General features: G+C 39.3%; 1 protein-coding gene across 7 annotated transcripts in view; it reads right to left on the bottom strand.

Annotated features, from left to right (window-relative positions):
• KCNK10 (potassium two pore domain channel subfamily K member 10) overlaps positions 1-27,085 on the bottom strand; it is a 56,642-nt gene that overhangs the window by 11,198 nt on the left and 18,359 nt on the right. For 3 of the 7 annotated variants that reach the window (XM_072116720.1, XM_072116717.1, XM_072116716.1), the window contains exons 2-4: positions 17,914-18,272; positions 3,968-4,085; positions 3,375-3,535 (exon numbers count right to left, since the gene is read on the bottom strand). In XM_072116720.1, coding sequence (XP_071972821.1) covers positions 3,375-3,535; positions 3,968-4,085; positions 17,914-18,272 — 638 coding nt within the window. Of the gene's footprint in view, positions 1-3,374; positions 3,536-3,967; positions 4,086-17,913; positions 18,273-19,598; positions 19,748-19,813; positions 19,945-26,972; positions 26,992-27,085 lie in introns of those variants that run through there. The other 4 variants (XM_072116723.1, XM_072116722.1, XM_072116718.1 and 1 more) reach the window with 4 other exon arrangements.

Raw genomic sequence — 27,085 nt, 5'->3', positions numbered from 1 at the left:
TTTTAATACAGTGTATTGCAATTATAGAGAAATATATGAGATGCCAGGGTTTTCTTTTAAATTAGGCTTTAGCTCACATCATGGTGCAAAACATAATGCAGAGAATACTCCGAGCAGGTGGTGATATGGAGATGTGAAGTCATCTACTAATAAGGTCTACTGAGCACTACAGTGAGTATATGACCCGATTTACTCATTGGGGCACATTTACTTACCCGGCCCATTCGCGATCCAGCGGCGCGTTCTCTGCACAGGATTCGGGTCCGGCTGGGATTTAAGATGGTAGTTCCTCCGCCGTCCACCAGGTGGCGCTGCAGCGCCGAAAATAATCTTAACGCCCCGGAATGCACCATCCCATAGAAGGTGAAGGTGAGCGCTCCCCAAGCGACACATTTTCGGTTTTTAAATGCGGCGTTTTTTCCGAATACGTCGGGTTTTCGTTCGGCCACGCCCCCCGATTTCTGTCGCGCGCATGCCGGCCCCGATGCGCCACAATCCGATCGCGTGCGCCAAAAACCCAGGGCAATTCATGTACAAGCGGCGCAAATCGGAAATATTCGGGTAACACGTCGGGAAAACGCGAATCGGGCCCTTAGTAAATGACCCCCATTGTGTCAGTACCCGGCACAATTTAAATTTCTGTTTCTGTCTGTAGAGAAATTATATATTTTCTTTTTTAATTTACATAAAATGTATAATGGACCGTATATGCAAATGAGGAAGTAATTAGCTGCAAGGAAGGGACCATTAATATTCCGTCTCAGAGGATCCTCACAAGAAAAGTGACTGAGCAGCTCCAAGGACCCAGGGGCAATGACTATAAAATCCTGCTGATCTCATATGTCAGGAGCATATAAATCGTATTACTGTTCCCATGGCGACCAGTTGGGCTCCTGTAGCTATAAAGCTTGATAATTCATGAATCAGCAGCAAATTCTTCTGAAGGTCCTTTATAATATGACCATCCTGTCTAACCCTGGAGCACAATGATACCAAGGTCAGAAGTTTCAACATTGTCACTAGATGGAAAGGGAGTCTCGCTGTATATAGAGTTTGACTATATTTGAGCCATTGTTAAACGTTGCAGCATGGAGGATATGGCTACCTGGGAGTATATAGCAGAGAAGAGGACCCCTCTGGTTACACACCTCTTAGACTCCTGTCCCATCCCATTTCTGTAATACTTTGGTTGATCTCCCACCTTTGTTTTGTACCCTCAGTGGACAGAGGTTAATTGCATAGGTTTTATCCGCTGTACACAGTGCCTCTATGGCAGTGCCACTCACTGTGCCAGAGACACATACTGAATGTAAGACACCACCAGCACATCTTTTCTAAGAAATTGAGGGAGAAAGGTAGAAGAGATCAATCTGTACAGAGCATGTCTAGAAACTCTTCATAGACCTCAACAAATTGTCTCTAGATCATTGCTGTCATAAGCATAATGGTAGACCCCACCATTATCAAGGACTGTTATTTTTGTATATTTCGTTAAAACAAAATTGGCAACACATTCCTTTTTAAATGTGTGGGGCAGTTGGTTTCAGCTTTTTTCTTAAAGTATTTTTACGAAATGTGGAAAAATCTATATTGTTTCCTTTATTCCAGGCTGTTGACCTAATACAGTATACATGAACTCCGTAATGAAAAGTTTATATAATTAACTGCACCGTTTACTTTCTACTTTATAGAACCTTCTATAAGGTCACCATGCATGGGTCCACTCAATATGAGTCCAATTTACACACTTGTAACTGTGCTTAGTCTTCTAAGACTTTCATAGTTCAGCTCATTAAATATAAAAAACATTTTTCAGATCTTAGCTTATTAGGGTAATAGGCTCAGCTGGAGTTTGGTGGCCCTGCTGAAACAGAGGGGTTGGCTCTGTTTATTAAGGGGCCAATTGTAGGAATCCTGACATCCAGGTTTCAGTGGGGGCAGCAGATCTAACGCTGACATGCAGAGCCGACGTGAGCCTGGAGCCCTCATCCCAACAGGCTACTGCTCGAAGTAATACTCCATACAACCAACACAGGCTGCTGGAGTATCATTAATAATCAAATGTGTCTGTGTATATAAGGAATGGGAAAGGTTCTCTATGAAACTTTACTTTGGAAGTTACTGTATATGTTTTAATTTGGGAGAGAGGGGCGTGTATATAATTGGGGGACTTTTTCAATAGTTAATTCAGAGGGTGAACTATATTGAGGCTTAACATTGTAGCTTTCAAATCCAGGGGGCTTGGTATAATGTTTAAAATATGCGGATAGCACCCGGTTGTCAGTTGTGATGGGTATATATTATTTAGAAGCAAAGTGTGGGTAAAACTATTTTGCAAAAAAAAAAATGCCTCTCTCACAATAAAGTATATAAGGCTGGAAAAAGATGCAAGTCCATCAAGTCCAACTTTTAAGAATTAAACTAAACTAATGTTTTTTCCCATAACCTGTGATATTTTTTCTCTCCAGAAAGTCATCCAGGCCTCTCTTGATCATGTACATAGAGTCCACCATAACAACCTCCTGCGGCAGAGAGTTCCATAGTCTCACTGCTCTTACAGTAAAGAACCTTTGGCTATGGTAATGGTAGAATCGCCTCTCCTGTAGGCGTAGAGGATGTCCCCTTGTCCAGATCACAGGCCTAGGTATAAAAAGATCTTTGGAGAGATCCTTGTAACTTTTTCAGGGCAACATTGTGGACACAGTGGAACATTGTGGACAGAACATGGTGGACACATTTGGGCAGAAACTCTGCAAAAACAAAAATATTTTCAAGGAAAGATCTCAAAAAGATGTGGACATGATGTTATCAGAGCCAGAACAGTACTACAGGCGGTCCCCTACTTAAGGACACCCGACTTACAGACAACCCATAGTTACAGACAGACCCCTCTGACCTCTGGTGAAGCTTTATGAATGCTTTACTTTAGTCCCAGATTGCAATAATCAGCTGTAAGGTGTCTGTAATGAAGCTTTATTGATAATCCTTGGTCCCATTACAGCAAAAAATATTTAAAGTCCAATTGTCACTGGGGACAACATTTTTTTTGCCTGGAGCTACAATTATAAAATATACAGTTTCGACTTACATACAAATTCAACTTAAGAACAAACCTCCGGACCCTATCTTGTACGTAACCCGGGGACTGCCTGTATTGTCATTGTAATTTAACTATCAGGGTGTGAAGTGTCATTGATAGTGTTTGTGAGCCAAGTCTGCCTTCTGAAAGTGGACGAGCAATGCCAGAGTGGGTCCTGATATAGTGGCTTTATTTGATAACTATATATGTACAATATCTAAATATTCTGTGTGGAGTAAACAGTTTATTAGAGTTTAGTATCACCACATAATAATCTACAGATACCACTACTTACCCTGAAGACTTTCTCCACCCTTGCAATGCTTTTCCCAAAAATTGTGCCCAGTTGATCTCCAATTCCAGCCAATAAGAAGCCAAAAAGTGGTATTCCAAATATAGCATACAGGATACAGAAAATCTTCCCCCCTTCTGTGCTGGGTGCAATGTTTCCATAACCTGATGAGAGAAGATAAATTGATCACATTGTAATTGGATAGGATTAGCAGATATCCCTACCATGGTGAAGCATGCTTCTTACAATATTGCTTGCTTCTTACAAGCTAGATTTGGATTTATATCAGACAAAGCCAGATCGTATGTGACACCATATTCATTAGTTTCTTTTCCTTTACAAACACAGAATTGCATTAAATTATGTGCCAAAACAGGTGCAGGGGATAGATATGAATACCCCATACTGGCCCACTCCACAACCCGGGGCAACCCCCTTTCACTGGCACATAAATGGCCTTGATAAATCTCCCCTATGTATACATCTATGTTTATGTGTAATTATAAAAATACGAAATGAAGTTGGTGTTGGCAAAGTGTTTCAATGGAACTTGGAACAGCAAAGAAGAACTAAGGAATGCAGCACAAAAAACTCACCAATTGTGGTTATAACTGTCCCAGCAAAAAAAAAGGCGCTGCCCAGGTCCCAGTGGCTGCTGCTGTTTGAGTAGTTTCCAATGGGATTGACTCCAGCATTGTCAGCGTCAATGGCTTTCTAGGGAGAGACAAGAGTTTAATTATAGACGCTGTAACATGTCCAAGAATTAGGATCAATATCTCTAAAGGAAATTGGGGGAAAATAATTAGCAATCAAGACTATAGATCTAAGGGTAAAATTCTATTCTGCAGGAAACAGCAAAATAACAATTTCTAACTTGTTCCGACTTTAATATAATCATGTACAATAATTAATTCTTGCAAAAAAATATTGCCTCTCTCACAAAAAAGATATCATAGTATATAAGGCCGGAAAAAGATGCAAGTCTAAATTTGATATTTTTTCTCTCCAGAAAGGCATCCAGGCCTCTCTTGAACATATACATAGAGTCGCCATAACAACCTCCTGCGGCAGAGAGTTCCATAGTCTCACTGCTCTTACAGTAAAGAACCTTTATCTATGTTGATGGTAGAATCGCCTCTCCTCCAGGCGTAGAGGATGCCCCCTTGTCCTGGTCACAGGCCTAGGTATAAAAAGATCTTTGGAGAGATCCTTGTACTGTCCGTTCAGGTATTTGTACATTGTAATGAGGTCTCCCCTCATCCGTCTTTTTTCTAAATTGAATAACCCCAGTTTAGTTATCTGTCATTGTATTCAAGTCTGACAAGTGATTTGTATAAGGGCAAAACTATGTCCTTATTCTTAGAATCTATTCCTCTCTTGATACATCACATCATTGTATTTGCTTTAGCAGCATCTGCCTGGCTCTGGTCACTAAAATTAAGTTTACCATACACGAATACCGCCAAGTCCTTTTCAGCTCCAGTTTTAGCAAGTAATTGACTGTTTAGAACATAATTATACTTTTTGTTTCCAAGTGCATAACTTTACATTTATCTACATTAAACCTCATCAGCCATTTCTCCACCCACTCCACAAGTTTCCACAAATCCCTCTGTAATGCTATACTAGCCTCAGTATTAATTACTTTACACAGCTTAGCATCATCTGCAAGTATTGAAACTTGACTGTGTAAACCCACTACAAGGTCAATAATAAAAAATATTAAAAAGAAGTGGCCCCAATACTCACTCCACTCTTAACGTCAGCCCAATCTGAGAATTTTCTATCACTAAGCCAATTGCTTATTCAAATACACAGATTTTCCCCTACTCCCATTTTATGTATCGACCTTTTAGGCGGTATATGACCACTAAATATGACACAGAACTCTTATAAACCTTACCATTAAACTATTATCCTCCTATATAAATAATGAATGCCTCATATGAACAAGAATAGAATTACTATAATACTGCCCCTATATACAATATACCTACTATAATGATGCAGCTATGCCATAATACTGCCCCATGTGCAAGAATATAGCTAGAATATTGTACCATTCAACAGTATATATAAGAATATATTTACTATAACTATGCCCCCTTCTATAACTATATCTTATTTCAAGTACAGTATTCTATTTTCAAGAATACCTCCTATGTGCAAGTATGTAAATGTATACTTGTACACAATTGTAACTGCAAAATATTAAGTTACTGACACTATTTTTCACATTTTATGAACACAGATTCAATCAAACACGTTTGTGTAAAGTGAGGGGGGTGGAGCCGGAAAGGTTTCTTAGTGTACAGTGTATATATATATATCAGTATAACAGAAGATGCACATTATCCACTACAGATATTACAGGCTTAGGCACAGGCTATTTGCTGTATACATTTTGAGCCTATATGTTGCCATGTATCTTCCAAACGTGCATAACAAAGAGGGCTAATAATTTGCTTCACTGAGATGCGCATCATTCTTGCAAACATAGCAAGCCATCAGAATAATTCATATATTGGCAAAGAATCACAAAATCTGTGTCATAGCTGTTATGTGTGAACACTTTTTTTTTTTTGTTTTAGACTATCACACTGTAAACAAAGGAGCTCCAAGTCTATTTAAGGACATCTACCATCAGATTTACTGATGGTAGATGTCCTCAATGAAAAGCTGTCCAGGGGATGATCTTGTTTTCCCATAATCCTCCGAGTCCTTTATTTAGGTATAAAATAACATAAAATATGTAAAGAAGCCAGAGGCGCTTCGGTCAACGTCACCGGGCACCTCTTGACTCCGCCACATCATAATATCTGCACGCCCTCCACTCCGGCTGTCCTTCCTCATCTGCCTGCAAGTCTCACGATCATACTATCCAGCTGGCTATGCTGGATCGCAAGACTTGCAGACAGCTGGTCAGCCGGAGCACCTCTGGCTTATTTACAGATTTTATAAAGTTATTTTATACCTTAATAAAATGAATGAGGAAAAAGTAGATCATCCCCTAAACAAGGTAACAAGCATTTCGTTGAGGGCATCTACCATCAGTAAAACTAATGGTAGATGTCCTTTAAAAAGGGTACAATGGTTGTGCTTGGCATAACTGCATTTACGGTACTGTGTTTCTCCAAAAATAAGAACTATCTAGTTACAAAAGGCGGTAACCAAGAAGCAGAGGGGCAGCACTCTGAAAATTGGTGAAGTTTTTATTCACCCATGACAAAAGGTGTGACTTTACAGCTCTTTGATGGAGCTATTTTCAAGCATACATATTAGTGTAACAAAGCAATACTTTATACCGATAGGAAGTTACATCATGGATGACATCAGAGTGTCAGAGGATAACATATACAAATGTATCTTTGAATATGTCAAAAAACATCTATCGAAGATGTGCAGTTAATTTGTGCAATGTGAACTTATCAAAAATTGTACAGAAGTTAAGAAACATAGGCTTACCAAAGCAAACACCTACCACTACCTAGGAGCCGATGATATTGAAAACATGCTACAATGCGCATGCGCCCTCTGGATACATTCACTGAGGGATAATCAACGGTGGTAACATTGGACATAAATAAAATAATGCCATCATAGAGGTCATACAAATGCATATCTAGTGGAGAGATAAACAGCTTGGAGTTATCCCTTGGAGATATCGTATTGACATATCAGCCGAGGACCTCGCGCACACACTAATGAGAACATCAACTCCAATGGTCATGTACGATTGTTCAAGATGCCATATTTGTTTAGGAAAAAAAAGCCCCTACTGCCATAAGTATTTTGGTGATTAAAGTTTATTAGTTCACATTGCACAAATGAACTGCACCTCTTTGATTTACACTCTGATGTCATCCATGATGTAACTTCCTATGGGTATGAAGTCCCACTCTGTTACACGAATACTGTATATAAAATTAGAAATAGCTCCATTGAGGAGCTGAAACGTTGCATATAAATAAAAAAGAGCATCTATTTCCATGGAGTGCTGCCTCTCTGCTTCCTTTTTTGATTACCACATTTTACATTCCTGCGGATCGGGATTGTTAGAGGTTTGCACCCATACTGGGACTTGATCCTTCATACTTACTGTGCTGCTCCACAATCTCGCTTTCTAGTTTTTTCTACTTTCTAGTTTTCTGAACTGTGGCACCTACAAAATGTTCTGATGTAATTTTAGTAAAAAAACGTTTAATACCCCAACTTATTTTCAGAGAAACACAGTACTTAAAAGAGGCCTGTCATCAACAATTGGCCTTATAAATCACTACCAGTATATTATCAAACAGCATAATACCTTCTACTTTTTGTTTTTCATGTCCCATTGTGATGAAATCATCCAGAAAATCAGTTCTGAAGTGAGATGTAAATTGGTTGTATAAATTAGGGAGGTAGAAAAGTTAAAATACAGAATTTAAGGTGGGGAGCTCTGAACGCCTCCTCCTCCTCTGTGATTGACATCATGCATCAGACTTCAAGAGATCTGGTTAGTGATGTCTCTGGATGAGGGACCATCAATTACAGTGACGGGGCTTTCTGAGGAGAGAGCTTGACTCTCTGCCTCCTTTATTTTTATATGACAAGTTTATATCTCACTTCAAAGTTGATTTTCTGGATAACACCTCACCGAGTCATTAAAAGAACCATGGTAGTGGTTTGTCAGGTCATTTTCTGCTGAAAGGTTCCCTTTAAAGGGAAGTGAGCTCTTACGCAATAATGTAATTGACCTACAATGTGAAAACGCAGATCACACAACACTGCAACTGTCTGTGTCAGGAGTTTAGCTGTAGAACCTCTACAAGTCTCCAACTGACCTATCCTAATTTAACCCTAAGATTCCTCTCTTTGAACAAGTAACAAAACCAAAAAGGTTCTGTTATTACTTATCGAAGCAGAGATATATATGAGATATCTGGTAGATATCATAGATACATATGAGATACTACTATTTCCATTTCCCAAAGACCCATCTCTGGAACCCACATCTAAATCGGAGAACAAGGGGTCCTCACAATCTTTTTCCGAAGTTTGGCTGCACAGAGAATTTGACACTCTCCAATCAAGTCCATATTGGTAATTAAAATAGACAAATGCATTCCTGTGGATATGTCATAAATATTAAACATTGGAATAGCCCATTAAGATGGCCACACACTTTAGATAGTTGTCAACAAAACATTTTTTCAGAAAACATCCCATCTAAACCCACATACATGCTTAGCTCAGAGGAGAATAATAGGATTGGGCAGTTCAGTTCCTATTCTTATCTGCCAAGGCAGAATTAGGAGGCATAAATACACATAACAAGGTTGACCGGTCTACATTTACAGATTCACCAACTACACATGCAACGTCTATGGACACATTTAGAAGACAAAAAGATTTCAAATAAGGACTACATTTCAGGAGGACACAGGGCAACATTCTTTTGAATTCTCAGAATTTTTTTTCTACTGTACCTATTGTCTTGATAAATCTCAGAGGCTGCAAGTATCAAATGACATGGGTCAGTGGAGCTTAAAACTTCTTCTTAAGATGGTTGTGGCACGAAAAACAGGCATGATCAATTTCAAAATGCTATGTTTTGAGCAATAAATTAGCACCAAAAGTGCCTTGCAACACCCTACCCAATCTATAACACAGATGCAGTCCTGTTACAAAGCATTGTTATCTATTGTCTGTTTTTGCACAAAATGACTATTCTTAGGATGTATTGGGTAGAGACAGGGAGAGATGGGTCCACTTTGAGACAGTTTCATCTCAATAATCAGGGGGCATTACATAACATCTACCCAGTCTCCAAAAATATTGGTTAAGGACAAGGTCTTGTTGATGGGATGGAAGACAACACAAAAACAGTATTTTTCTGACTGGCATGTCCATTAGCTAGGGAGACCTGAGAATGGTACCACATGTGGTATGAGGACAGAAGCAATGGGCATAATCAAGTAACAGAACTGGATAAAAATCTGTGATCTGGTAGAGTTTAAGTTCTGTGAATGCTGACTTCAATGTAAAGAATGGGGGTGTTCATTCTGGTTACTATAGTTATGTCTAGAAATATTAAAGGGGTATTCCCAAAATATACTCAGGATAACAAAATAACGCATTCTCTAACTCAGTGTTATTAACAAAAATACAGCATTTCACAGATATAATTACAACACGTCCCTATCAGTGTGTCAATGTGTGTTACAGTATATGCATCTGATGGATCTCATCATCTCTCATCTTTGATCTGTCTCAAATCTCTTTTTCTATGTGTCACATACTAGTAGAATGTCCAGAAGCCAAATAAAAGTGTAGATAAACCTGCACCCTGATAATTTAAGCACATCGTCAGCATATAGAATCTCATAGCACTAGAAGGACCATAAAGTGTCTGCTTGGAGAGTCCCCTCCCACACTCTGGAATTTTACACTGAACAGCACTGAGTGATAGGAGCTAAAACAGCAATAAAACTGAGTAAAATTGGAAAGTAAGGGGTTAAAATGAGCTTTATTGTGTAAACATCACTAGGGGATTGAAATTTGAGAACTTTCTTTCAGGAGCAAACCTCTTTAACACAGATCTGAACACCATATATTTTGATTTATACATTTAGTTATTATACACTCATGTAATATAACGTACAACGGTGGTACAATGTTTACTTATAAATGCAAACACGTGTTCATATCAATAGCCTGGTCAATTAAGATGCACAGAACTGGAAGTTAGCATAGAATCGAAAAATTAAAACATGTATTTCTTTATAATGGAGCGAATTATAAAATGTTATCATCACCCACAATTTAGCATGACCCGGAAGAGTGGGGTTTACAAATGCATGGCGAGAATTATATATTCAAAGATCAGGACTGTATATTGGATTCATTGCCTTTGGATGTATAAAAGAGTGACTCTCTTCATTAAAATCAAGCATTGATCTTAAAAAACAAATTAAAAAACAACATTTAAATAAAAACTATAGTTTTAGCTGTCGAACTTTTCATTGTTTTTTGTTTATAAAATCAGAAACCCCTTTAAGCGTAAACATTTATCTTTGTGGAAATAATCAGAATTGTTTGTTTTCCTCGGAGCAGGAAAAGTCTTCAATAAATAACTTTGGCACGTAAGCAATAGAAGATTTCTCCTGCAGAAAAATGACAACACAAGGAGAATTTCTTGTCAACACAATTGGACAGAACATCATGAACTTAGTACTTGAGCTTCTGCAATCAATAAGCCACAAGGTTATTATGGACAGGGACCCATTATACATTACTCAGAAGAGTAGACATGTATGAAAAGTTCTTCATTTCAGCAAAGTGTTTCCCATTCCCATATCTAGTGATCCGCTGCAGGACCTAGAGGTTTAGTCAGAGATGGTGCTGGCATCAGGATCCCTGCTGTGTGTTGTGTACCTCCGCTTGTTCCGTCATATCGCCTGAGTTTCTGTAGGCTGGGGCTGGATCCTGCTGCATTGCAGTATAGACTGGAAGCCTCAGATGCTCAGATATCAGCAGCCTGTAAGCGTCTATACTGTCTGCTGGTCCCTGCAGAAGCCAATGGCAGAGCACAGTCCCCCACAGGACACGAGGTGTGATATTAACATATAACAAAGAAAAACTGGAAAACTAAACTTGTTCTTCCAAACAACAACTCCCCACAGCAAGAATACAAAGTACTAATAGAATGAACTTGGATCATGGACCCAGATCTATCAAATAAAATGATAGTTGACAAGACAATATTTATTTTAGCCCTCCCCTTCTTGATTCCTTCTTCTTAAACATCCTTGCCCTTCTTAAAGTGGCAATATACATTAGATTTTTGTTGGTTGAACCTGGCAATTTTAAAAGCCCTTTACATGAGCATTTTTGACATTCATGTTTTTTTCTTTTTTTTTTTTTACAAATGATCATGCATTTTCTATGGGGAGGAATAAAAAATGTATTGCACTTGAGTACAATGCATTTTTCACTGATCCATTGCTATAAAAAACAAAAACTGACATCAACAGTTTTTCGCTGAATAAAATATGAAGATTTCTGCTCCCAACATCCCAAATTCGGCAGGACTGTCCCACCATCCAGGGAGTTCGGGAGATTGTCCCAGACTGCCCCAGTTTGTCCCGCCTCGTCCTGGTCTCATAGATTACAGCTGCAGAGCAGCCAAAGAATTGGGGCCAGGTGGAGACAGGATCAGCTGCCCAATACCTGCTCACACATCTGAAGGAGCTGGCCCCGGCGCCTCCTCTAAGCCACAGTCAGAGCCAGACACGAATGATGTACAGAAAGGCACAGATCCTGCCGTCTGTGCCGCTCTGTAGGACTCGGGCAGCCGTAGAGACGGGAAGAGGTCGCAAGATGCGGTGGCTGGTGGCTGTACATAATAGAAAAAGGGGGGGCTGTACATAATAGAAAAAGGGGGGGCTGTACATAATAGAAAAAGGGGGGTGTATATAATAAAAAAAGGGGGCTGTAAATAATACAAGGAGCTACATATTATATAATAGAGGGGGCTGTATGTTATAGAATAAGGTGCTTTATATAATACAATATAATAATGGGGGCTGCATACAATGTAATAATGGGGGCTGCATACAATGTAATAATGGGGGCTGCATACAATGTAATAATGGGGGCTGCATACAATGTAATAATGGGGGCTGCATACAATGTAATAATGGGGGCTGCATACAATGTAATAATGGGGGCTGCATACAATGTAATAATGGGGGCTGCATACAATGTAATAATGGGGGCTGCATACAATGTAAAAATGGGGGCTGCATACAATGTAAAAATGGGGGCTGCATACAATGTAAAAATGGGGGCTGCATACAATGTAAAAATGGGGGCTGCATACAATGTAAAAATGGGGGCTGCATACAATGTAAAAATGGGGGCTGCATACAATGTAAAAATGGGGGCTGCATACAATGTAAAAATGGGGGCTGCATACAATGTAAAAATGGGGGCTGCATACAATGTAAAAATGCGGGCTGCATAGAATGTAAAAATGCGGGCTGCATAGAATGTAAAAATGGGGGCTGCATAAAATGTAAAAATGGGGGCTGCATAAAATGTAAAAATGGGGGCTGCATAAAATGTAAAAATGGGGGCTGCATAAAATGTAAAAATGGGGGCTGCATAGAATGTAAAAATGCGGGCTGCATAAAATATAAAAATGGGGGCTGCATAAAATGTAAAAATGGGGGCTGCATAGAATGTAAAAATGGGGGCTGCATAGAATGTAAAAATGGGGGCTGCATAGAATGTAAAAATGGGGTTGTATATAATATAATAAGGGGGTTACATATCATTTAAGGGGGTTGTATATTAGAAAATACGGGAGCTGCATATTTTATAATAAGGGGGGCCTTATATTATATAATATGGGAGGTGAGCTGGACATTATATAAGCTGGGGGTGGCTTTTAACCATAATTTAACTACATATTATATAATCAAGGTGGGCTGTATATAATATAACTTGAATGTAAAGCATTATATCAATAAAGGAGGGGGCTGTATTTAAAAGGGGGGGTATATGGGGTACTGTATGTAATTTCAGTGAGTGGGGGCACGATTTAAATAAAATTTTGGGACGCTAAATCTGTATATAGTTAAACGTGGGATTTTTAATATAGTTAAAGGGGGCGGATTTTAATTAAACTATAGGAGCTGTATAGAATTTAATTGGGGGAGAGGAGCTTTTATTATAAATTTCATTATAAGGGCCACATTGTGGATTCGAAATCCAGGTGACTATGGTATTTTATGGGCACAGTGTGGAGATGTGGTGGAGTGAGCTGAAGACATCTGGCAGCAAATTCATGGGCGGGAGAAGACGTAATGAAGTCCTCATTATGATGGAGCAGATCCTCACCTCTAAGGTACTAGATGCCACTACTGTCTGTGACACTGACTACTAGCTGTTAGCATGTGGCGCTATGTGGTGGTAAACTTCTGTATGGGCACACGGCCGGGCATAGAACGAAAGGAGCGTCATTCAGAGCAGGCTATATTTTACAGGCTATAAAATGTTTATTTTTTTTGTAATTTGGACATATGGGAGATTATTTTTTGTGTGGATGAGATCCACACCTCAGGTACATAATTTACGGGGGATTCAATAGCTAATAACCAGATTTTATTAACTCTTTCTTGGTGGAGGTTAAAAAAAACAATCAGTAATTCATGTTTATGGTTTTTAGCATTTTTTTTCCTGGACGTTCACCATACCATAAAAATAATGTGTTATCTTTATTCTATTGGTCATCATAGAACTAATTTTTTTGAGAAATTTGCTTGTTTTAGCAGCGTCATGTAACAATGGGTATAAAATGTATATTTTTTGGTTTAAAAGCTGTACTTTTTCTTGGTATCATGTCAGGGTAAATGTTACTTTTTGATCACTTATTATGCTCTTTTTATGAGGTCAGATGTGAAAATGTCATAATTTGTGTGCGTTTTTTGCGCTCTTTTTTACAGCGTTCACCGTATGGGTTCAGTGACAATTTTATTTTATTGTACAGGTTGTTACGGAGGAATTTCACTTTTTTATGTTTTTGATTATTGCATGAGATGGGACTTCAGGGAGCTTTTATTAATTGCACTTGTATTAATTTTTAATAATTTTTTAATGACTTTTTTCACTGTTTTATTTTGATTTTGATCATTTGTTTCTTATAATATACTGCAATACTAATGTATTTCTGCATATTACATAGTGAGCCTATGCATTATGCATAGGGTAACATTAGTTAGCACTGTTAGGATCGGGAGTGCACGATCCTAACAAGCTGCTACTGAAGACAGCCCTGGGGTCCTTATCGGACCTCAGCTTTTCCATGGAAACTATCGCGCCAATACACTATAGACGCCTTGGTCACACTACTACCGCGGTGTCTATAGGGTTAAACAGCTGGGATCGTGATAGTCGCATTTCCAGCTGCTGCTACTGCGGGCATCCCGGCTACTGAGCCCAGGCGATCGCCGCGGCGTGTTTTTACATCAAGGTGCGGGAACTAGCCACATCCTATGACTTAGAATCACGTCAAGTTGCGGGAAGTGACATATCCTGGAAGCAGAAAGTACCCTAGAATCAGCCCTTGATGGGGGACAGGAGGACCCAGTAAGAGGGAGGATGGAGGACAGGAGGCCCCAATATGAGGGAGGGTGGAGGACAGGGAGCCACAATATAAGGGAGGATGGAGGACAGGGGGCCACAATATAAGGGAGGATGGTGGACAGGGGGCCACAATATAAGGGAGGATGGTGGACAGGGGGCCACAATATAAGGGAGGATGGTGGACAGGGGCCACAATATAAGGAAGGATGGAGGACAGGAATGCCCCAATGCTTGGACCCCCACTGATCAGCATTTTATCCCCTATCCTGTGAACAGAGAAAACCTGTTGTGACACCTTTTCACCTAGTCTTTGTTTTAACAACGAAAAAGCGTTTGTCATGTTTTTTGGCTGTTAGCTCAAGGGAGTAATTAGAAAAAGGAAAACAAACAAAAAATGTGTCATGACAACTGAATTTTAGACAATCTCTGCTCGTTTACTAACAATCTGAAGTCCAAGCTGGACACTGGAACAAGCTGAGATAGGGGCTGGCTATGTAATGAATAAAGTGTAAATAAATAAAATCACATCACATTTATCTAAAAAAAATTGTGAAAAATTTCAATACAAGGTATATTAGAAATTAGAATGTATATTCATCAGTAGTTACATAAGAACTAACCCCTGCATCCTTTTATATCTTGGTGGAAGCCATTTTAGCAACCGTTTACCTCTCCTAACCTCCAGACACAGGGGTCTGTCTAATACACACAGCAGAAGTAGTTATGACAAGGTCACCGACAGTGTGACAGCTGGGACTTCTAAGTGAAGGGTATAGTCACCTTGCACCTCTGATAATATGGAGCTTATTACTTAATAGAGTATTCAGCTGTAATAAGAGGAGACGTTATGTTACTTGTCATCAGTTAATGTGAATGCTGTGCTATATACAAATAACTGTTCTATCCAGACTCCTGCTGAAAAGAGTAAGTCGCTAATCACCACATTCCCCACTATATCAACTTAAAGATCAATTACACTACAAGATTTCGACATTTCCAGCAGAATCAGCGCATGTTGAGTAATAAGTGTATAATGCGGTATGGTAAAACTGCATGTATGCAGTGATTCATGGGTAAAATCACAGGGGAGGGGGTAAAAAATATCCCATTGTATAAAAACATATTATTAAGTCATCGCCACTGAGTCGCATTGACAAGGGCAACAAAGCTGCATCCTGGGGATCATTCTTCATCTGCTAATTATATTGAATGAGCTTGGTATCTATGTACGTAATATAATGGAATCATAGATTATAGGTATTCATTTTGGAAACAAATGGACAATAATCTCAAACCTATACCACGGTGGGGATCTATGATACAGCAATACGCCACTTAACAGATTATATATAAAATTATTCTACATAAACAGTAGGATCTCTGTGCCCATTCACTACATTACTCACCCTTATATTAAGTATAATGCTGCAGAGCTGAGCTCACTATTCTGCTGGTGGAGTCACTATGTACATACATTACTTATCCTGTAATGATCCTAAAGAGGACCTGTCAACATATTTTGGCCACCCTGACTAACAATGCCTGCTGAAAAGTCCTCCCCATATCACCTAAAATTAGCTGCCAATGGGGCACTGTACTTTAATTACAGATAGTTTTCTGATATGGAAATTAGATTTTATGACTCATGTCTTGGGTTTGTGACTCTTCTCTCTCTCTCTCAGGCTGGCAGTGAACCACGCCCCATTATTTTGACTGACAGCTCTGGGTCTCTTCAAATCCCTGCTTTGTCCCCTTGTACTTAAGGACTGTCTGCTAATATTCAACTACAGACATATAAAGCTCTATGTACAGATGGGAAATATTGTGTAAATATTTTTACACCGTGCTTTGTGTTACACCAGTGACATCATCGCAGGTCCTTTAGCCTTCTAAGAATAGCAAACTGTACACAATGTATGTGATGACATGAAATCACGGCAACCTCCATGCAGGATGGAGAGGAGTATAAATCCATGGATTTCCATTGCCAAAGTGCAACTCACCAGCCTTATAGGGCACCAGAGTAATCCTCCAGCATCAGACACAGGGATTAATCTGGTGCAGCAGAGAACTGTCTAGTTCAGTGATGGCGAACCTTTTAGAGACCGAGTGCCCAAACTGAAATCCAAACCCACTTATTTATCGCAAAGTGCCAACACAGCAATTTAGACAGTAACTTATTGCAATCTTTTTGCTCCGTGCTGTACCACAGTTTCAACGTTACTAAGGAAACCAAAAGTTTTGACAGAAGGAGGTAAAATTTGAATTGCGTTTAGAGCTTCCCTTGACAACCAAGAGCAGGAGTTTTGATAATAATCTGACCCTGTCTATACCTTTTCTCCCTGCAGTCTGAGATGCTCCACTTTAAACGCTCAGCGTGTCATATCCTGGACTACCTGGGCCTGCAGGAGGATCCCTTAATCTCCTGTCCGGTGAACCCGGTGAATTCTGTCCTGGGGCAACAGCCTGAGTGCCCACTGAGAGGGCTCAGAGTGCCACCTCTGGCACCCGTGCCATAGGTTCGCCACCACTGGTCTAGTTCTACACTGCACTGGTCTAATGTACAACATATTAATACATCTCCCCCATTACTTATTTTGTACCGAGCATATTCTCTTTTTACTTCAGAGCCGAACTCGCTACTCTACTTGTTGAGTACCTGTGTACATAAGTTACAATACTAATATTGATTGGATACTTAGTTACAGTCATTTTTTCCCCCACTTGTCCAATCCAGCATCCACTGACTTTATTATTATACAGTGATCCATCAACTGAACCATCTGTACATTATCAGATAAAATAACTAACCCATTGATCAGTGACCAGGAAATCCTGACATAATGGATGGAACTGATCACAATATGAGCTTTAAGCTCATGGAGATATATATATATATTATATATATATTACACACACATCTGGTTAACTATACATTTAAAACATGTTTCTGCATAAATCTGTATAGGATAGTGTCACTCTCTTCATCTTCTCATCTTACTGCAGCTTGTTACCCCATCCTGCTACTGTGGGATCTATGTAACACAGACCCCAAAACAAAGTTACTACAGTAGCACAGTACATTCTAGACAAGAAGAAGGGGAGAGAAAAGGGCTGCAGCTGCAGAGTTCTCTCCATTTATATATCTTTATGCTGCAAGAGGGGAGATGGTGCATCAGTGGAGGTATCTGTCCGACTCCTAATTCCATACACAGCAGTATTTCATATGTGGGAAGCAGGAAACTTCACCAAAAGACAAGGGCAAACATTACAACAGGAACGGTATGCCCAACATATGTAAGTTAAAAACAAACCACCATTGGTACTATAATGTGTACTGCAGCCTAACAATGGATTGGGACATGTATTTATTGCCCCTCCTTCATTACTACCATCATTTATAAAACTATACCTTAATCAGAGCGTCCAGCTCCTGCTGAGTGACACACGTATGCGTCTGAAGAAAATCCAGCTTCTCTTGGGCTATCGTGCTTTTTTGGCTGCTTTCAAAGGGCTGCTCAAGAGCCCGGAAGACAAGGCCGCCACTAACAAGGTACACCACCACCACCACGAAGATTGCCAAGACTGTCTTCCACTTCATGACTGAGTGAAGACCTCTGGAGGTGTTGTCCATCGTGGTTACCATAGTAGTCCGGGAACATACAGACATTCGAGGGGTTGGTGTGGGAGTAGGGTGGTGACCGTTTGGTTTTGGGTCAGAAGGGGGGACAGGGAGAGGGGCAGGTGAGGGCACATTCGATGGCACAGCCACTGCAAGAAAGAAAAAAAAGAGTTATTGGCAAATGATACTTTGTTACAGTAATATACATGTTCTTATTTAAAGCCTTATTCATAGTTTTCTCTTAGATGGTGTTGTTCTCATGTGGCACCTTAGGCAGCGTTCAGATTTGATTTGCTTTTAGAAATGCAATTCAAGTGCCGCAGGGAGCAGCTTCTTCCAGTCGAAGATGCTTTTAGACATAAATGCTTGCAATCAGAAACAAACACTGCTTATTTTGTCAGTAAACAATGAAAAACATGTTGTTCTCATTCACAATCCAAAAGACCGGAAACAACGGCTCCTCAATGCGCATGAATTACGCTTCACAATGCAATTCAAATGCAGAGTGTGAACACAGCCTCATAAGGCGCTAGGGCCGGGTGCAAATAAACAGTTTTCCAACATTTATCCGAATCAATATCAGCTACTGCTTTCAAGGTCAACATCTTGAAGTCTGACAAAATAGGCTTCACATGAATAGTAGCAGACCCCATAATAGAGCCTTTATTTTCTGAGCTGGGATGAGAAGCAACGATCTACGGTCTCTTTCTTGGCTATTCACTACAGTTTTCTTCCCATTGTAATTAACTTAAAAGATGAAAAAAAAAAAAAAACCTGAAAACAGGGTGCAATAGATTTTATTGATCTGTCCAACAATCATCCTCTCCCAAACAACAGATTTCATTTAATTGCTAAGCAAATGGACAGATTGCAGATGTAATGTCCCTTTAAGATCCTTTCTCTAGAACTGTAAGAACACCAGCGCAGCAGATGAGGCAGTCTTGTAGATCCCTGTAGCGGAGATCATCCTTTTCAGACCTTTGGAAATTCAGGACATGGTATTCCTTGTCTCTTACTACTCATTACATAGATATTCAGGAAACATAACTGTATATCTGTCACAACAGCAAAACGATGGTAGACTCTGAGATATGGCATATATTTAGTATAGACCCTGCTATAGAGCTGGAGAATGACACCCCAACTCCGGCCTCTCTTCTTAGAGGCAGCAAAATACTAAACCCAAACCATACATATTTATATAAAATCTATATAGATATAACCTTTAGATCTTCTCCTCTCATGTATGGTGTCATTACAGACATCAGCTAAATAATCTAGACCAGTATAACCTATACACCCTTTACAAATATAGCTTATACTGATCTATACAAATTCTAAAAATCTAATTTACCCCAATATAACCTGTTAGTAGAACTTATATGTGATCTCTACAACAATATTGATATTGTGTATAACAATGTATGCTAGTATACTTCACACCAATTAATACAATGTATAATGATGAAACCTACACAACTGACACATTGAAACAGAACTCTCGCCTTCCTGCTCAGCACAAGGAATGACCTCAGGTCCTCTGAGCACTTGATCAGTTAAAAGCTCCCAGGTGCGCTGTCCGCTGTGTTACATATTCATCCTACTTCCTGACAGCTTCCACCATTAGTAAATCATTATCAGAGACGTATAGTAAACCCGAGATTTAAACTTCTTAAATAGGGGACCTTACCTTACAGAACTGTTGCCCTACCCTGATACAGCTTTAGATGAATTTAGGTGGCAGCGTGGGTTAACCTGCAGGAGCCAAGCTGAAATAAGATATATTCACCTGCACTAAGACATGGCTGCATCTCAGCATGCAGCACCAAAGCTAAGGGACTCATTTACTTCACCGAGCCAAACCTCAGAGCCCCAGAGGCCCCAGAACATTATCAGAAGATATTCTCCTGTGTTTTACAGGGAGTTAGACTCTGATTTCAGGGCTAGATAGACAGCAAACACAAAAACAATCACGACTTTTCTCATAGACTATACCTGTGACAGAAACTGCACATTACTCTGGCAACAGTATTATAGGCAGAAGTAATAGTTACATTATACTTTTCTACATATGGCTGTATTCTAGTAATTTCATTCTAGTACAAAGTATGTAGTATTACATTAGATATATCCTTATACGTAAGAGGCAGTATTATAGTAGTTATATTCCTGTACATAGGGGGCAGTATTATAGTAGTTATATTCTTATACGTAAGAGGCAGTATTATAGTAGTTATATTCTTATACGTAAGAGGCAGTATTATAGTAGTTATATTCTTGTACATAGGAGAAGCATTATATAGTAGTTATATTCTTATACGTAAGAGGCAGTATTATAGTAGTTATATTCCTGTACACAGGGGGCAGTATTATAGTAGTTATATTCCTGTACACAGGGGGCAGTATTATAGTAGTTATATTCCTGTACATAGGGGGCAGTATTATAGTAGTTATATTCTTATACGTAAGAGGCAGTATTATAGTAGTTATATTCTTATACATAGGGGTCAGTATTATAGGGGTCAGTATTATAGTAGTTATATTCTTGCACATAGGGGGCAGTATTATAGTAGTTTTATGCTTGTACATAGGGGCAGTATTATAGCAATTATATTCCTTTACTTAGGGGGCAATATTATAGCAGTTATATTCTTGTACATAGGGGGAAGTATTATAGTAGTTCTATTCTTGTATATAGGGGGCAGTATTATAGCAGTTATATTCCTTTACATAGGGGGCAGTATTATAGCAGTTATATTCTTGTACATAGGGGGCAGTATTATAGTAGTTACATTCTTGTACATAGGGGGCAGTATTATAGTAGTTATATTCTTGTACATAGGGGGCAGCATTATAGTAATTATATTATTGTATATATGGGCAGTATTATAGTAGTTATATTCTTGTACATAGGGACAGTATTATAGTAGTTATATTCTTGTACATAAGAGGCAGTATTATAGTAGCTATATTCTTGTATATTGGAGCAGTATTATGAAGACAATGAAAAGTGCCATCACCACATAGAAGTCAGCATGAAAAACGTGTTAATTTTTTATCAGTTTTTATGCTATATAACTCCCCTGGATTTCTGTCTTTGTCCTCCTGTCCTGCTCAGGGTGGAGGTGCGGCCTGAGGCATCAACTCTATTGGTGGCGGGAGCAGAGTGGGGGGCATAACAAGGAAGGGGAGCAGAAAGGTGGTCACAATAAAATAAGGAGCAGAGAAGGGGGAACAATAAGAGGGGAAGCTTAATAAGAAGGGGAGCAGAGAGTGGGCATAATAAGGAAGAGGAGCAGAAAGGGGGAGGCACAATAAGGAAGGGGGGCAGAAAGGGGGGGCACAATAAGAAGGGGAGCAGAGAGGGGGCATAATAAGGAAGAGGAGCAGAAGGGGGGGCACAATAAGAGGGGGAGCACAATAAGGAGAGCAGAGAAGGGAGTGTAATAAGAAGTGGAGCAGAGAAATGGGGAGAAATGATATAGGAAGGGTAGCAGAGACTGGTTCATAATCAGAGAGGGAGCAGAGAAAGGGACCACAATAAGAGGGGAGGGGGAATGGGGCATTGTACAATGTGATAATATTTGGTGTAAGAGCCATTATTCTAGGTATAAATACTGTAACTCAGGGTGTGGGAAGGAATCAAAACTCCCTATAAAGAAGATTTTTGCATGTTGACTGCTATGTGGTGTTGGCGCTTTTCATTGTCTTCAGCATTTAACCTGGCTTTGGGAAAATGTCTGTGCACCGAGGCCGATCGCAATAAACTGTTCTATTGTGGAGAGTGGGATACGCTGTGTTTTTCCATTCTCTTTCCTGTGCATGTGCTTTCCTATTTGTTTTCTTTCCTTCTTAGTTCTCAAACACCACACCAAAAATTAAGAAGTTGTTTAAAATATTCACTTACATCATCATATCAAAGTTGAGTTGGCCAATACAGGTCAGACCAGTCTACTTAATGAACTCTACCATATTATCATATATAATTGTCCCTTAATACTACCTATAGCAAAAGCAAGATGGCTTATTTTGAGATAAAATATAACTTTCTTCAGCTGCTGAACTGATTTCCATATTTTCTGAGCAGGAGGTTTTTACCTTCTGTTAACCAACAAACGTTCCTCCCCAGGAAGATCAGTAATAAACCAGTGGCAGCTGCTCATAACTGTTAGTTAATGAGGAAGAGGGTACACTGTCTGGGTCCCTGTTAGCGATCAGATACTCTCCCATTACAGGTTTATCTCTCTCTAAATGACTCAATGGGTACCCTGATAGTGGAAATAATAATTTGGGTTGGACCTATGAGGCATGAGAAATATTGGCATTTTTTGGGTTGCTATAATGTTAGTATTGTTCTGAAGAATAAGTAAAAGTCTACTATGTCCTGAGCTCCCACTCTAACACCAAACTCCCCAATGATCACTTTGACCTTAACCTCCTACCCAATAATAACCACATCATTAGCCTCAACCTTCAACCTAATAACAGTCATATTAACGTCCACTATGGCCGGCAGCAACAACAATATACCATCTACAGTGGGTATGGAATGTATTCAGACACCTTAAATTTTCCACTCTATGTTTCATTGAGTGACAGAGTTGTCACAGAGTGGTCACAGAGTTGTTCTGAAGTCACTGCTTTATTTTATTAAAAAAGCATTCTTAGGGTTATTGTCTTGTTGGAAGGTGAACCTTATGCCCAGTTTGATGTCCAAAGCATTCTGGAAGAGGTTTTCATCTAGGATATCTCTATACTTAACTGCATTAATCTTTCCTTTCTCTTTCTCCCATTTCTCTACTGCACCCTGGAACTCAGTGATCTTGGGGTGCTTTTTACCTCTCTTACTAAAGCTCTTCTGCAACACTTGCTTAGTTTGGCTGGACGGCCAGGTCAAGGAAGAGTTGTGGTCATCCCAAACTTTTTCCATTAAAGGATTATAGAGGCCCCTGTACTCTTAAGAACAGTAAGTGCTGCAAAAGATTATTTTGTAACCTCGGTCAGATCTGTATCTTGCCACAATTCTGTCTCAGAGCTCCTTGGGCAATTCATTAGACCTCATGATCCCCATGTACTCTGACATACACTGTGAGCCGTGGGGTCTTCTATTGACAGGTGTATGCCTTTCCTAATCCTCATGTTTAATTAAACAGCTGGACTCCAATGAAAGAGTAGAGCCATCTCAGCATCTGAGTTAAATAATAATGTCACAGCAAAGGGTCTGAATACTTATGACCATGTGATATTTTAGTTTTCAATAAATTAGCCAAGATATATACATTTCTGTTTTTGTCTGGGGTGTACATTAATGAGCAAATAAATAACTTTTTTGATCTTGACTATTGGCTGCAATGAAACAAAACAAAGATTGAAAAATGTAAAGGGTCTGTATACTTTTTGTACCCACTGTATCTCATCCATTGCCTCTGCCCTACATGGTCTTAGCCTTCTACCTAACGTTGGCCACACTGATGGTCACAATGGTCTTATCCTCTGATGTAACTACAATAATGGCATCTATGGCCGTAGCCTCCAACTTAATACCAGAAACATCAATGTCTCTCATTTCTCTTCTTACCATATGTAATTTCAGCTACTGCTTTCTTGTCTTGCTGTGTTTAAACCATCTATACTGTAAGAACGCATTAACTTTGTATACAATTCCAATATATATCTTATTAGAGCTGGGTTCCATTCCTTATGATTGTATCACATTTTAGTACAAGTTTCTACTGGGAAAAGCAGGACTGAGATGCCTGAAAAGCAGCGAGTGCCTGGAACATTCTTTACAATAGGTGAAGCACTGTAGTGGAGATAACTGCATCACCGGAGAGCATGACACTGATACTTTGTATTTCTTTACTAAATCAATTATTTTCCTGTCAATCAAATGTATTACTTAACACAGCGCCAGATGTGAGTGGAGTGGCACTCACTGTCTGGGGGGACTCTGCACTGCGAAGAGAAAGTATTACACTCTCATAGAGCATGCAGAAATTATGTTTTTTAATATATAAACATGGGGGGAGGGAGGCAAAAAAATTGATCAATGCAAAGAAGCCTAGCATACATTGCACTAAAAGATATAACATGAATAGAAGATTATAACCAGTCAATATCAAATGTACATGGAATACATGTCTACAGCTGCTTGGACCCTCATGGTGAACAGTCACATTACATAGTTCTCACCCAACATAAATATGTACTGTATACCTGGGATATATCTTGGTATATTCCCGATTCAAGATTTGGATGTGGGATAAAAGGTAAAACCAAGTAAACTTGAATTTTTAGGGATAGCACCTGAACAGGGGGATGATAACCAGTGTGGTATTTGTAGTATTGGAATATTCATACCTTCTTGCATGCAAGTCTCTAACTCTTGAGTTCATTATAACCAATACCTCTGAAAAACCCCTTTTTGGAGGAGTTCCTAATATTCTGTAATTCTCTGTGTCCAAATTTACCTTTGAACCAGGTACAAACTCCTCCATTATTACTTTATATTGACTTTGAAATGTTTTTATTGTTTAATAGGAAAAAAACTAATTTTATTACAAAAAATGGACCAATTGTCACGGCAGGGGGTTTATTGCTCAAAAGGACACAAAGCTGCCACTGGCAGAGAAAAATTTACCCATATCCGGTCAAAGAAGTGTGTCATAACATATTATAAAACATCACTTTTATTATACACAAAGCTGAAAAAATGTGTGAAGTAGCATTGCTACAAAGTGCTCTAGGTAATTAATATTAAAAGCACAGTGGGGTAGGTGCAATAAGTCAAGGAGTATTCACTCGCTACTAGTATGTCACATTGTGGCCATATGTGCGATCTAAGATCTCTGGGACATAAATGTGGCGTGACTAAAGAGTTAGCAGACTCCACTGGATCACCAGCGTAAAGGGTTACTTTGGGGTAGCTGGGTCTAAAGTGTTGTGACAGATATTTGCCTGTTCACAAACCCTGCACTAAATCATGCTTCATAGAATCAAATGGACGTCTCACTTGTATTCATATAGAAGAATTATAGACCAATTGATGCTAACCCTCTGTTAGTATATGTGGGTTGGTCATGTAGCATGACCAGAGCCCTACACTACAAGGAGTCTGTGACTAGATAACGTCCTATTGGTCACACTATGCTGTCCCTGAGAGATCAAAGCTGGCTAGCTGTATATTGTGAGTTGACTCAGAGCTTAACCACACTGTTGATTAAAAGGAATTATGCATGCAGGGGTAGGGCTATTACTAATACTACTAATTACTAATAGCCCTACCCCTGATGAAACCAGCTTGCTGGTGAAACATGTCGGGGGGCTAAAGTGCATAATTCCTTTTAATCAACAGTGTGGTTAAGCTCTGAGTCAACTCACAATATACAGCTTTGATCTCTCAGGGACAGCATAGTGTGACCAATAGGACGTTATCTAGTCACAGACTCCTTGTAGTGTAGGGCTCTGGTCATGCTACATGACCAACCCACATATACTAACAGAGGGTTAGCATCAATTGGTCTATAATTCTTCTATATGAATACAAGTGAGACGTCCATTTGATTCTATGAAGCATGATTTAGTGCAGGGTTTGTGAACAGGCAAATATCTGTCACAACACTTTAGACCCAGCTACCCCAAAGTAACCCTTTACGCTGGTGATCCAGCGGAGTCTGCTACCTCTTTAGTCACGCCACATTTATGTCCCAGAGATCTTAGATCGCACATATGGCGACAATGTGACATACTAGTAGCAAGTGAATACTCCTTGACTTATTGCGCCTAACCCACTGTGCTTTTAATATTAATTCCCTAGAGCACTTTGAAGCAATGCTACTACACACATTTTTTTAGCTTTGTGTATAATAAAAGTGATGTTTTATAATATGTTATGACACACTTCTTTGTCCGGATATGGGTAAATTTTTCTCTGCCAGTGGCAGCTTTGTGTCCTTTTGAATAGGGAAAAAACAATACAATTTAGAACCTCAATAATTGTTACTGTTGGCATATGTTATAGTCTGAAGACAGATTTGTCTCTGCTTTATCAGTGATACAATTCAATGTGATGAGTTTTACAATATGACTGTATCATGTGTCATCCCAACACATAGAGAATCGGAAACACGAGGCCCTGTGTACTGACCAAGCAGTTACATAACACTTTATAGGACGCTCAATCACATTATTGTCCTGTGACATCTGAGAGCAACACAGAATAAAGAAAGCAATGTGAATAATATATGACAAGTGAAATAAACAGGAAATCCGACAAATTCCCAAACTCTGCCGATGGAACACTGAGATATAAGTGAGATATTTCCCTGGAGAAAAATCATTTATAGAAATTCCACCCACAGCTCTATATCTAGGCAACGATACAGATACTATCCTGCCCAGCACATGTTCGTATTGTGTTATAGGTGAACAAGAAGAAATACCGCAAAGTAGAAGGAAATCTATATAAAGGCAGTATACAGGTAGCAATATTAAAGTAGTAGAATTCTTGTAAATAGGAGGCAGTATTATATATGTATAGTAGTATATTTGTATATAGGTACAGTATCATAGTAGATATATTCTTTTATATAGGAGGCATTAATATAGTATCTATAGTCTTGTATATTAGATGTAGTGTTAAAGTAGTTATTTTCTTGTACCTGAGTAGTCATATTATAGTATTATAATCTTGTAGCATTATAGTAGTTGTATTCTTCCATATAGAGAGAAGTATTATAAACCGTATATACTTGTGTATAAGCCGCGTTTTTCAGCACCAAAAATGCGCTGAAAAACCTCACCTCGGCTTATACACGAGTCAATAAAAATAAATAAACTTACATACTTACCTTCCGGCGCCCCCCATGCCTGGCCCAGCTCCCCGATGCTTGGCTGGGCTCCTCTTCTGTCTTCTCTGCGGCTCCTCTTCTGTCTGCCATAACAGCCAGTAGAGATGCGGCAT

Source organism: Engystomops pustulosus, chromosome 7 (genome assembly GCF_040894005.1).
Source record: "Engystomops pustulosus chromosome 7, aEngPut4.maternal, whole genome shotgun sequence".
NCBI classification, from domain to species: domain Eukaryota; kingdom Metazoa; phylum Chordata; class Amphibia; order Anura; family Leptodactylidae; genus Engystomops; species Engystomops pustulosus.
This window is presented reverse-complemented; position numbering and strand designations above follow the sequence as displayed.